Source organism: Nicotiana tomentosiformis, chromosome 2 (genome assembly GCF_000390325.3).
Source record: "Nicotiana tomentosiformis chromosome 2, ASM39032v3, whole genome shotgun sequence".
NCBI lineage: Eukaryota > Viridiplantae > Streptophyta > Magnoliopsida > Solanales > Solanaceae > Nicotiana > Nicotiana tomentosiformis.
In genome coordinates, this window is record NC_090813.1 from 104,807,605 (window position 1) to 104,820,697 (window position 13,093).

Genomic DNA, 13,093 nt, shown 5'->3' on the forward strand with positions numbered 1-13,093 from the left:
AACATTCAAATAAGCCAAAAAGTCATTTTAAGCTGATTTGAACAGCCAATCCAAACATAAGCCAATCCAAACACCAGACGGGTAAATTTGACCCTTTTTCGAAAGAAAAAAAAAAAGCATGTTATCAGAGGGTAGTTTTGTCATAAGAAAAGCATGGTGGACTTGATCAAGTCTAGAACTCGTCGTACTACTACTCTTATTCGCGGCTTCGTCCACATGCTAATCTATAAATATTGATTGATGTTCAAACTCGAAGCTTTCGTTGAAATTACTCGGCAAAATCTACTTATATTTGGAGTCACAAAGACTTTGAAAACCTCAAACTCCTACACAATATAAAAAAGAGTCGCTATCTCCATAGAGTTGTCCGGCGATCATCGTTTCTTTTGTTTTCTCTGTAAGTTCAACAAGCAAATTACTTAGTACTAATTGTGCATTTTTCCTTCTGTGCGATTCTGAATTAACTTTCTCCAAACTGGTGATTTGCCTTGGCTTTTCTATACCCAATCTTTTTAAAATTTATAGAATATCATTCTGCAATTTACCAATTGCGTTGTCAACCCAATAGCTTGTGGTCGAAGAAGGCATGGAGATGGAGCAGCAGTTGGAGTGGGATGAAGCACAGAAGATTGTGATAAATGTAGACCTTGTTGCTGCAGCCAAACTGCATCTTGAGTTTCTTGCTACCCTTGATAGGAACCGTTGGCTCTATGAGGGCCCTGGTCTGGATATGGCTATTTATAGGTAATCCCCAATTTTGAAATGTGACGTCTGTTGCAATTGTTCACTTAGCTATGATATTTTTTTATTATAACGGTGGTGTCCGCCCAGCTTGCACGCAACTTGACTATTCTATTGGGTACCTGCTAAATCGTATCCGCACAAGTACTATCAGCATGTTTGGATGGTTGTTACTTGTTGTATTGTATCCTATTATTACTTTAAATACAATGTTTGTTTTGATTGTTACTTAAATTTTATTGTATCATATCGTTAAATCCGTCGTTACGTAACGACGAAAAGTGTCGTTACGTAACGACGAAAAGTGTCGTGACCAATTTGGTATGGTCGCGTCGTTACCTTATTTTTTTCTCTCACCATGCCCTTCCTTATTCTTAAACAATCTTATTTTATGTTTTACCCTACCTTTTTATATAATAATTTTACTTCGTACCTTACTTTTTTTTATAATGACATCGAAGTGAGGCTGGACACACAAGTCATACCTAAGAGAGAAAGTTTTAAGTATCTTAGATCTATAATCCAAGGAAATAGGGAAATTGACGAGCATGTCACACATCTATTGGAGCGGGGTGGATGAAGTGGAGGCTCGCATCCAGCGTTTTGTGCGACAAGAATGTGCCACCAAGACTTAAAAGTAAGTTTTACGGATTAGTGGTTAGACCGGTCATGTTGTATGTGGCAGAATATTGGCCAGTCAAGACCTCTCATGTTCAGAAGTTAAAAGTTGCGGAGATGAGGATGCTGAGATGGATGTGTGGTCATACTAGGAGGGATAAGATTAGAAATGAAGATATTCGAGATAAGGTGGGAGTGGCTTGTGTGGTGGACAAGATGCGGGAAGCGAGGCTGAGATGGTTCAGGCACGTGAAGAGGAGAGGCACAGATGTCCCAGTGAGGAGGTGTGAGATGTTGGCTATGGTGGGTCCTAGGAATGGTAGAGGTAGGCAGAAGAAATATTGAGGAGAGGTGATCAGATAGGACATGACACATCTTCACCTAACCGAGGACATGACCCTTTCAAGGATTAGGGTTGTAGGTTAGTAAGTAGTCGAGCGTATTTCTTTTCCAAACCTGTACTTTCTTCCATAGCTGTAGTACTAGTGTTATCCTCGTGTTCCCTATTTTTAGATCGATATTATTACCTTATGTTTCCTTTGCTTCGTTGTGTTTTTTTTCTCCCTCTGGATGTTGTTACTATTTCGCTTACTGTAGTTTTTTTGCCATAACTGATGCGTTTTTGCTTTATTGAGCCGAGGCTCTTCCGGAAACAGTTTCTCTACCTTCACAAGGTAGGGGTAAGGTTTGCGTACATATTACCCTCCCCAGACCCCACTTGTGGTAATACACTGGGTATGTTGTTGTTGTACCTTACTTTTTCTTTATAATATTGCAAGTTTATTCTTCATATTATTTGTGCATGACATCATGAAACGGCGGAAAACTATACAACCTATCCAAACATATTATACATCAAAACGATACACTACATTACAATACAATACAATACAATACTATACGATACATTATGAAGCGATACATAACAACCATCCAAACAAGCTGTAAGTACTCTGCCTACCAAGGTTTAGGCAAATTAGAAAAATCACCTAGTGGTTTTTTGCCGCTACTGGGATTTGAACCTGAGACCTCATGGTTCTCCGCCCAGTTCACTTAGCTATGATGTCTTGTTGAGAATGCTTTCTTAATTCGACATTTTATCGTGTCTTCTGGTCTTAGGGTGATACTGGCAATTAATATTGCATTGGTTTAAGTATAATATTCAGTGCTAGATACTGATTCAGATTTTATTTTCTTTGGCTTCTCGCTCATGTCGTGTATTATACTATTATGTTTCGTGATCCTTGAAAAAGACTTGAGATTGTTTCTGTTATCTTGGGGGATTTGACCTTGATTCATGTATTTCAGTTTTCTTTATTTGGAAAACTTGCAATGAAAATCTCCATTTCAGGTATTATTCGTGTTGGCTACCGTTATTGGCAAAACACTCTGAGTCCCCCTTCTTTGAAGGACCTTTGGTCATTCCCCTTGATTGTGAATGGGTTTGGCATTGTCACAGACTCAATCCTGTAAGCTTCTGAACAGTTGAAACATTTGTTTTCAATTATACCTTTGTGACTGATTGCTTTTATTGACACGTGAAATGGTTATTCTACCTTTCCAGGTTAGATACAAGACTGACTGCGAGCAATTATATGGGAGACTTCTTGACAACCATAATGTTGTATCTTCTTTGAAAGGAATATCAAATAGGGAAACGGAAGAAATATGGAAGCACTCGTATCCAAATGAACCCTATGACTTGGAGTCAGAAAGAGCTCTTTCAGATAATATCCCTGTACAAATTCTAGAATCTGAAAAGTGCAGTAACTATGATTTAGTCTCTGCTGTTAAAAGGCAAAGCCCTTTCTTCTACCAGGTGAGCAAGAGGATGCTAACACTTCATTTTAAGTAAATCACAGGCCAAACAATTAGCAAAATTCAGTTTTATAAAAATCACAAACTTTAATTTTTGTTACAAGTCTTATTTGAATGTAATGCTTGAGTGCTTGACAATCAATGGTACGTGACAAACTTTATAAACAGAATGATATAAGACAATTCTGAAAGGGATAAATAAGGAAAAACCTGAAATGGGAGGTAGAGGGATCATTTCTCCTGCCTGCCTGCTCATCCTTGTCATATATAAAGGAGATAGAGAAGCGAAGTAGCAAAGATCAACTATCTAGGACAATTCTGAAAGGGACAATTATGAAACAGATAAATAAGGAAAAACCTGAAATGTGAGGTAGAGGGATCATTTCTCCTGCCTGCCTGCTCATCCTTGTCATATATAAAAGAGGTAGAGAAGCGAAGTAGCAAACTTCAACTATCTCTTGCAAATTATTGTGGATGGTGATGTGGCTATTTGGTCTTTATATCTTTTGCATTATTAGGAGTGGCCTATAAGTTAGCACGTTTTCTTAAACTTTTTATTAATACCACACTGTTCAGACATGCTAGTATAGTATGTATCATTTGCTGTCTTATATCATATCTTTCTTCCAGGTGTCTAGACCCCACATGAACAACGAGCTCTATCTTGAAGGAGCTGTGGCTCGATACAAGGGTTTCTTACACTTAATCCGGAGAAACAGAGAAAGATCAATCAAGAGCTTCTCTGTTCCGACTTATGACATTGACCTTATCTGGCACACTCACCAGTTACATCCGATTTCTTATTGTAAAGACCTTGTTGATATTATGGGTAAGGTGTTAGATCATGACGATACTGATTCAGACAGAACAAAAGGGATGAAGCTGGACACTGGGTTTTCTGGAACTACAAAGCTATGGGAGGAAATGTATGGTTTAAGATATTGGAGAGCAGGTGCAATGTATAGAGGAAATGCACCATCTCCTCTTAGAATTTGTCCTTATCCTTCCAATTCCATGAGCAAGAAGGCAGATACATTCCATGCAGATCAGAAGATAATTCATCTTCCAGAGATGAAAGTTCTTGAAGTAATTTTCTGAATCTTTCTAGTGTTTCTAAAGCCTGTTCTGTTTTTGTTTTATTTGTTGGATTGTTGATATAATTTTGTATATACATCCAATGAAATTCATTACCAGCTTTATATCTTAAAAAATAGTGCAAAAAGGGGATCTGGAGTATGTGATGACCATATAAAATTGAGTTGTTTCCATCAATCGGTGTGCAGGGAAAGTTAGAGATGATAGGGGAACCACTACTTCCGAGCCACTTTAATCGGGCATAGATTATTTGATTAAAACTTTAACCTTGATTAGGAAATTTAAGACTGCTGTCCTTTATAGTATTTTGTTAGCTTGGAATTGGGTTAAATCATTTTTGTGTAACCTAGACCGCTTGATCGCCAAAAATAGAACAGAAGCCTCCTTTTCTTCTGTCTCAATCTTCGAGCCTTCGACAGAACTATTGCCATTTCTTCGGTTCTTCATCATCCATACCTTATCTAGTTATCATCTGTTAATCTGATTTTAGCTTTGGACTATGTGATGTTCAAAAGTTTGTAACTTCTAGCAATTTCTTTTGCAGGTCATGTTGGAGATCATAGGCATAAGAAACTTACCCGAAGGTCAAAAGGGATGCTTCTTTGTTTCTTTTAGCAAGACACAGCCTGATAGGATCTTTAATGCAAAAAAGAAACTTACTATTTTCTCTGAGAGTGGAGAAAAGCAGGTTGCTTATTTCCAATGTGAACCTAGTGGCCATCTTCTATTAGAACTCATGTCCCAATCATCTCATGGTTTGCCGATTTCAAAATCTGGTGAAGTTCTGGGTTCTACTGCCTTCTCTTTAGAAGATTTGATTTGCCCAGCTTCGAAACTCACAATGGAAAAATGGTTGGAAGTTGTGCCAAGCACTAAAATAAAAGTACTGGAACCAATCTGTATACGAGTAGCTGTATCGGTTACAACACCTACTGCAGCACCATATGTTTTTCACATGGTTCGCTCCCGAGCATTCTCAAAAACTTCTTGTTTTTTCCCACTACCTGGAAGTATTCAATATGCAAAGAATTGGACTCGTGTCATTGATGATGCTGGTGATGAGCTCATTAGCCTGCAAATGAGGTATGTAGCTTTTGGTATTCTTTGTTGTTAGTGCTGTTCTAGTTTTTGACTTGCTCATAAATCTGCATGTTGTTTGTGTATATATCTACTTTACTTTTCTTTTCCCTCTAATTCAAGATTAAAATTTTAATCAATCGTAACATCTTGTGTGGTCATATAGTTAACACATCGGTAACCTTTAACATCACCATCAAAATATTGAGAAAGTTATTGTTCCTTTAAAACAAACTTGGAGTAAATCCTTTTCGTGTTTTTAATTAAGCCTAACTGTTTGATTTGGTGGAAGGGGACCATCTGATATTTGAATGTGCGTAGAAGGATGTGCTTGTTTTGACTTAAGTGAGAGTTCTAACCACTTCTACAATTCCATGGAACACTTTCAATTAAAACAGTTAAAAGACTATTGTCACCTTTACTTCTTGCTGTTTGAAACTGTCAGCTGTATTGAACTTGAGCTATTCTCATGAAATTCATGTTTTGACTGCAGGAACTCCAAGAAATCAAAGAGATTGAGCAACTCTACATTGCAAAAGGAGGTGATTGGCATCAGCAAGTCTGGTGAGACGCATTCTCTTGCGGAGTTAGTCGGGAAAGAGTGGTTGCTGTTAGATTCCCACTGGTCCCTCCAACTTCAAACTTGCAGTGGTGATGAAGGTTACCTTTTGGAGTTGGTTGGTGGTTCCAGGATTGTGAGTATTCATCCACTACACCTTACAAATTTTTTCTTCTTAAAACAGGATAGATTGGTAAACATGCGCATTAAATGCCTATGATTTTCACTTATCACTCTTTAATTTCACTCATCGACTGAATGATTGATATTTTCCATCAGATTTTAGGAATACTTCTTGCGGATAAGCACTATGTGTTGTTCCTTATACATTCATTCAAAACATTTCTCATTGATTTTTATGGGAATACAGTTTTGCTACATCTGAGTTCTTCTATTTAGACTTACTCCAGTCAATATCATACTATTTTGCTTCCAGCTGTACTGTCCAAACTTCAAAAGCTTAATATGAGCAGCCTTTGTCAGATTTGATTGTGTCAAAATTAGGTGCACAAAACTTCCAGTCGCCAAAAATCAATGAAAGACCTAAAAAACTTATACCTTGTGTGGTCGTTGTCGTCTTCTGAAGAATTAAGATTGTGTTTGAAGTCTCCTCAATCATTAGGAATTGGAGGTGGTGGTTAGTACTCCTGAGATTGCCTATTTTCCTTTATGTTGAGAATTTTATAAGAATAGCTCCTTGTTTTGCTTTTTTCTCATCTTGCTTTATGAAAATTTGTTTGGAAGAAAAATGAGAAATCTACCTTATCTCCACAACTTTAAATTATGTAAATAAATAACAAAGCATTAGCATGCACCATGAATGTTCAGCAATGAGCAATCTAAGGAATTAGAATCAACCAAAAAAAAAAAACCAAGGGAAAATAAGAAAAGAACTTAAGGAAGTAGCACAGAGGGGATACGGTTTAATAAACTAGAAAGAAGCAAAAAACCATAGTTGAAGATAATCTTGGTTTTGGATTAAATCTGTTCTCACTCACTTCGTCAAAGCATGATAATGAATTGCTTATTTGACAGGAGATAGAAATGGGTCAGTGGTTCTTAACTTAGAGAAAGAGAAGAGGCGCAATTAAGGTTTAGAGAGAAAGAAGTGAATCCAATTGGCAGGTGGAAGTTGGTGAGGAGGGGAGGGGAGGCGGGTGTTCAATGGTTTTCTGCTATGTAGGACTAACGAAAAGAGAGGATAGGAAGATGGATAATGCATAGCTTCTAATTATTTCTTTTGATTGTAGTTTTGAGGATCTCACAAGTTTGCATCGTCTATGCTCTCCATGACTTTACACTTTCCATACTCATTTCACAGGTAAAATTCTTCCCTGGTCAGAGATTGGATTATGAGCACAAGCATTGTGCAAAGCGAAGAAATCAAGATGATTTTATGACAGCAGTTGAATTCTCTTCAGAGCACCCATATGGAAGGGCACTGGCGTTGCTCGACTTAAAATGTGGTGTAATCAACGTAAGTCTATTAAATTCATTTACAATATTTTGCTTGTTTCAATTTCAAAACATGGGGTTACATCTGCCTGACTGCACGTGTTTCTTTGAAAAATCAGGTGAAAGAGGAGTGGTTACTTTTGCCTGGCACCATAACAACTTTTATACTAGGTGATATTTTGAGAAAGGAAGGGTATAGTAGCTTGCTGAGCAGCGGCAACAATTTGAAGGATAAGAATAATTCAACTGAATAAACTAATGCATGCAATGAATAGAGCAGTAAAAATAATCTACAATTTCAGATGCTGAGAAGACAACGCATGTTGATGTAGAGACTGCGAAAGGAAACGAGTAAATGCTGCCAAAAGGAGGAGCAAACAGCTGAGGCAGTGGCACTAGCAATGGCTGTGGTAGTGTCGTAAATAGCATGGTTCTCGTGACGGTGGTTATGGTGGCTCTGTGTGTGTGTATGTTTTTTTTGGGGGGGGGGGGGGGGGAGGGGGGAGTTATCTTGTGCAAGTAGGTTAATGAGCGGCGGTTGTGATTGCTGTAGGAGCAGAGATGTGGCAGTGGCTGTGCTGATGAATTTAGAGTAAAAATGGCGTGGGGTAGCCACTATTTAAGGTGGTATTTATTTTTTATCCAGCAATTCTAATGTTGAGCAAAAATAGCCACTACTCTATTAAAATTAATATGAAAAGACATTTTTACCCTTTCTTCCATTGCTTTTCTTCCCAAACCCTCGCTTCTCTCTCTCAAGTTCGATGCAGAGACATGTTTTATTGGATGCATATGTTGTTTGTGATAAAAATGTTGGATTGGGTTTTTTGATTCTTGTGAATTTGATGACTTTGAACAGTTACGAAGATGAAAAATGATATCTTGCTGTTTTTCTAACGAGGGTCAGCTTTGTCTTGTTTCGTGTGATTGCCACCTTTATTCGGTTTTTGCCTTCAATTTTAAGTATGGATTCAATGCTGAATTGGGTTTCTGATTCTTGTTGATGCATGTGTTGTTGAAAGGATTTGGTCCTTAACTTATAGTTACAAGCACAGAAATTAAGGACAAGTAGTCCTGAACTTAGAGTTACAAGTTCAAAAGTTAAGGACATGTAGTCCTGGATTTAGAGTTACAAGCTCAAAAACTAAGGACAGGTAGTCCTTACCTTAGACGTACAAGCTCATAAATTAAGGACAGTTAGTCCTGAACTTATAATAACAAGCTTATAAGTTAAGGACACTTGGTCCTGAACTTAGAATTGGAAGTTCAAAAATTAAGGACACTTGGTCCTTAACCACAAAAATTAAGGATATGTAGTCCTGAACTTCGAGTTCCAAGCACAGAAGTTAAGGACATGTAGTCCTGAATTTAGAGTTACAAGTTCAAAAGTTAAGGACAAGTAGTCCTAAACTTAAACTTACAAGCTCATAAATTAAGGACAGCTAGTCCTGAACTTACCGTAACAAGCTCATAAGTTAAGGACACTTGGTCCTGAACTTTATGAGCAGAAGGGTATTTTCGTTCGGGCGGGTAAAGTTTATTAAAGCAGTGGCTAAAGACTAAAGACATTTTAAACAGTGACTTAAAAGTAAATACATGTCTTATTAGTGGTTAACTGTGCACTTCCCACGGAGAAAGGTCTGGACCAAAATAGTATTTGAGCTAATTTGGTCCTACTGATGGGTTGATGCTTGTATGTTTGTAGAGGTGGAACCACTCCCAATGTGTACATATAAGCACTTCGGGTTCTTGATGCTAGAGTGTCTTAATCATGATCTGGATGTTTGGAAATGTATTTATATAGTTATATGGTCTTCTGTGTGAAGCTTTCTGAGTTCTCAATTATTTACTTGCTTTGGTGGGGACTGTTACAGTCAAATTTATGAAAACCGGGTAGTAACAATAATACTTTGAGAGAGACTAACTAAATTGACAGATTCTAATGGTTGTAGGAGAAAAGCATACCGATGACCTCTTGACCACACATCTCGACTTAATGATGCATAATTTATTTTAATCGGTTTTGACTCTGATTCTTTACCCAAGTAGTATAATTTTACTTTGAGAAGCTCGACATCAAAAGTCTAACCGCAAAGAGATTCATAACGTGGCACAGTGGAATCATTGTCATTCAGCACAACGTGGTCCTACACACTTAACAAAGTGGGAATTGGGGTGTTGTAAGCATTTGCAAACTTTTTCACTTAGCCGATTGGTACAGTAAAACTTGCTATTCATTTTCATGATGTATATAGTATATTAAGATAGCGAAATTTTACCCACTCATTTTAGCTCCAAATTATGTATACATTGTTAAAAATTGAAACCATTATATGCGTGGTTCAATAGGTTCGAACCATTGACCTAAATCCTAAATTTACATGTCTGTGAAAGAGAGTAAAGATGCAGACAAATGATAGTGCATAACGCATCCAAGGAGTTGGTTCAGACAACTGTATTTGACCATTCCAAATGAGTATTTTTCGCAAAGATAAATATGATTTCATGAGTTAGTTGAGGTATCATTTCCCAATTTCCAAAATATTCTGTCATCTCTTCTATTCCAAGTTATACTCTATGCTTCTCCTTAATTTTGCCGTCAGCAGAAAGAACAAGAGGCAAGAGAGAACAAAAAAAACCACTCAAAATTTATCTAAGAATGACCCTTACCTAAAAGTTGATACGACTTTAATACTGATCACACAAAGTGGTGCTCTCTCAAAAGAATCAGGTCTCAAGTCTGAACATGTCCCTACTCTGTTCCTATAGCTTTTAAATTCCTTAGAATTAAAAACCCGTGTCTTTTTTTGCTCTAAATTTATATGGATTTGCTTATTTACTAAATGAAAATCATAGTGAGTTGATCTCCAAAAGAAAAAAAAAACTTGTGTGTGAGCTGGGTATAGCTTTTATTAACCAATTAAAGTTCTGTTAGTCATTTGATTTCAGATATGTAAAGTAAATCCAACTCTGAGTTCTTCTGAAGGTTGATTTGGAGATTCGGATGGCTTTTTTTTTCTCCAGAAACTTGCTGCGTCAAATTGAAGGTATGTTTTCCTGCATCTACTCCTTTTGAGGATTTACTTTGCGATCTGCAATTTTTTTTTTCCTTTTGTGCTTTATTGGTGTTAGAGTATGAATTTAGTCCTTTTGATTCAGTCACGGATCTATTGTGACGTGATCTACTGTGATGTGATGTTTATCAATGCTCTGTGATCCACTCTGCAGGAGTTTCTCGTGACTCTACTTTCTGTAACTTAGGGTCCATAAGCTTCTATTATCTTACCTGCAGTGAATTAGGACGTCGAAGTCTTCATTGTTTTAAGTAAAATTTATGCAATTAGGATTTAAATAAAAATACTATGAGTTACAATTTTTATGGTTTAAATTGTATCAGAAATTGTTATAAAAGGAAAAACATATGTCAAACTATTGAGACAAGGAGTATTTTGTCATCAACTTGAAGTTAGAGGTGTTAAAGATGAACAAGTGTTTCCATTTGATTAGCAATGGGAGGAGATAGCATCTAAAGATGTTCAGTAATCCTCAATCTCATTCTAGAAGTCACAGGTTTCATAGGAGGAGATAACTAGTTCTTAGATTGTTTTATGTTCAGCACTTGTGAAAATAAGTGGGAGATCTGATGGATTGAAAAGGATCTTGCTCCCTTCTTGGGTGCATGGTTTGCAAAGAAGCGTCTTGTTACCATCCAACAAGTGTCACAGCACGACCTTTCTGTAGATTAGCTATGTAAACAATTTACATGTGTGATTTGTCTCTCCTCATTCAAATAAATCAGAGATGCTTAGTTGTAGTTGAGGGAATAGAAACCTTTATTTTTGTACATCCGGAATCTAACCTTTCCCGTTGCCAGTTCTTTTGGGATTGAGTAATTCCACAGCTTTAACATTGTCATTCTGAAAGCTAAGAGGGAATCAGTTTTAGATGGAGCTTGTATGAGTAAAACTTCTGCGAGCCTTATCTGTGGGTCGTCATAGTGGTCTTTATCGCAGATGTTGGAGTAGATGAATAAAAGACGAAAGGATCGTGTGGAGTTTTTTTCCAGAAATTCCATAGCCTAATCTTCCAAATGCTGGTTTTAGTTCTTATAGAAGAAAACATCCTTCCTGAATTTGATCTTTTTGTCCTTCAGCTTAGAGAATATGAAATCATGCAATCTCTCTAAGCTAGACATTATTGATTGACAAATTCAACTATTACTCTTTTTCTCTGGAATCAGCTATTAGTGTAGAAGATTTTTAAGGCAAACATGTAACAGGTTTTGTTTCATGTCTTTTGTAACAAAGCTATCACATTTCTCTGGCAAATGGATGTGGATTTTGAGAGGTTTCATAAGAACCGGAATAAATAAATAAAAACTGACTCTTTTGCCATTACATATTCACAAGATAAGTTGGGAGATCTATTTGAACGGACATATATTAATCCTTGTTCCATCCCCGACTTTTGAGCAGGTCAACATTTTGCCATCTATACATGGTACTATTTATTAAACGTATATATACTTGACTCCACATATCCATAACTGCAGTCAGTCTGGATCCTACTTCCACGGACACTGATTAAGTGATTATTCTTTCCACTAGCATCATTTACTTTAATGTACAATTAGATATTTAGGAAGAAATTTCTGGTTTCAAATTATGAATCTCCCCTTAGGTTGACTATAACAAAGTCGCAACCTAAGTTGAATCAAATGGTAAGCGCGTAAAGTGTTTTTTTCACAATGGCCATAAACAATTGCTTCGAGGATGGCCAAAAAACACTTAGCTGATCAGATTTACTGTATTTTCAACAATCTGGATTGGCAGAATGATCTGTGTCATTTCCCAACTTTGTTTTTATAAATGATATAACTCCTAGTTTGTTGGTAGCAGACCTGTTTGATAGCTAAACCACTATCTCCCGTCTAACTCACCTTCAGCAACTCAAATTTTTTATTTTTCTTATTTCTGATCAAAGGAATGACATCTTTTTAAATCCTAACTATTATTAGCACGATATTGGAAATCTTATTGCTATTACTCAAACAAGCATGAAACTTCTGGGGTTTTCAACAGATGAACGGCTAACTAGATCTGATTTGTCAGATCAACATGAAAGGCATTTGCAGTGGCAGCATCTGTTGTCTTTCGGGTTTGGTAAGGGGAGCAGTTCATAGAGCTTATAGATGCTTATTTGACTGTACTGATACTGCAGACTGTTCCATTGTTCTTTCTTGCTGCAAGCTTTGGCTAGATAACATCATTGTGATTCACGATATTCAGAACTTTAGTGTTAGTAATGTTTTATCTGGATATTCAGATCTTTAGTTTTAGTAATGTTTTATCAGGATATTCAGAACTCTACTTATTGTCAACAATGTTATCCATTTTGTCACTTACTCATTCAAAAGGAAATAACTGTTGAGCGATAACTCTTCATAAAATACACTCTCCATAAGATAAGCAGCTAATCTTCTCGACTCTCAAATTGGTTCATAACAAAATGTGATCGTCATTGTAGGAGAAAATAGTTGATGTATAATTAGATAACAGTTAAATGCCCTTGTTTTTAGGCATATTCGAATGCTTTTGTTAGGTACTTGATGCTATCAGTTGCTACCAACTTGCTGTTGCAAGATCTCTAGTGTATAGTAATCTTTGTTGGGATAGGCAGCCACTCAATCGACTCCTAATCTTTAATAAGGGAATCAGACATTTGTATTTA

At 36.8% G+C, this 13,093-nt stretch overlaps 1 protein-coding gene and 1 long non-coding RNA gene across 4 annotated transcripts; both read left to right on the forward strand.

Annotated features, from left to right (window-relative positions):
* The first annotated feature begins 200 nt into the window (after positions 1-200).
* LOC104100695 (glycine-rich domain-containing protein 2-like) lies at positions 201-8,085 on the forward strand. 2 transcript variants are annotated; one of them, XM_009608000.4, is made up of 9 exons: positions 201-397; positions 526-744; positions 2,711-2,828; positions 2,924-3,178; positions 3,808-4,263; positions 4,817-5,355; positions 5,843-6,044; positions 7,230-7,385; positions 7,483-8,085. In XM_009608000.4, exons 2-9 carry the CDS (start codon positions 587-589, stop codon positions 7,615-7,617), a joined length of 2,019 nt encoding a protein of 672 aa, XP_009606295.1. In that variant the 5' UTR covers positions 201-397; positions 526-586; the 3' UTR covers positions 7,618-8,085. The 2 variants fall into 2 exon arrangements, with proteins under 2 accessions (XP_009606295.1, XP_009606294.1); XM_009607999.4 differs by having other exon boundaries at positions 202-397; positions 569-744.
* Positions 8,086-9,888: 1,803 nt separating this feature from the next.
* LOC104100693 (uncharacterized) lies at positions 9,889-12,718 on the forward strand. Of its 2 annotated transcripts, XR_687308.3 has the most exons (3): positions 9,889-10,094; positions 10,313-10,410; positions 12,445-12,718. It is a non-coding gene; the product is annotated as an uncharacterized lncRNA (long non-coding RNA). The 2 variants fall into 2 exon arrangements; XR_687307.4 differs by having other exon boundaries at positions 10,313-12,718.
* The last annotated feature ends 375 nt before the right edge of the window (positions 12,719-13,093 follow it).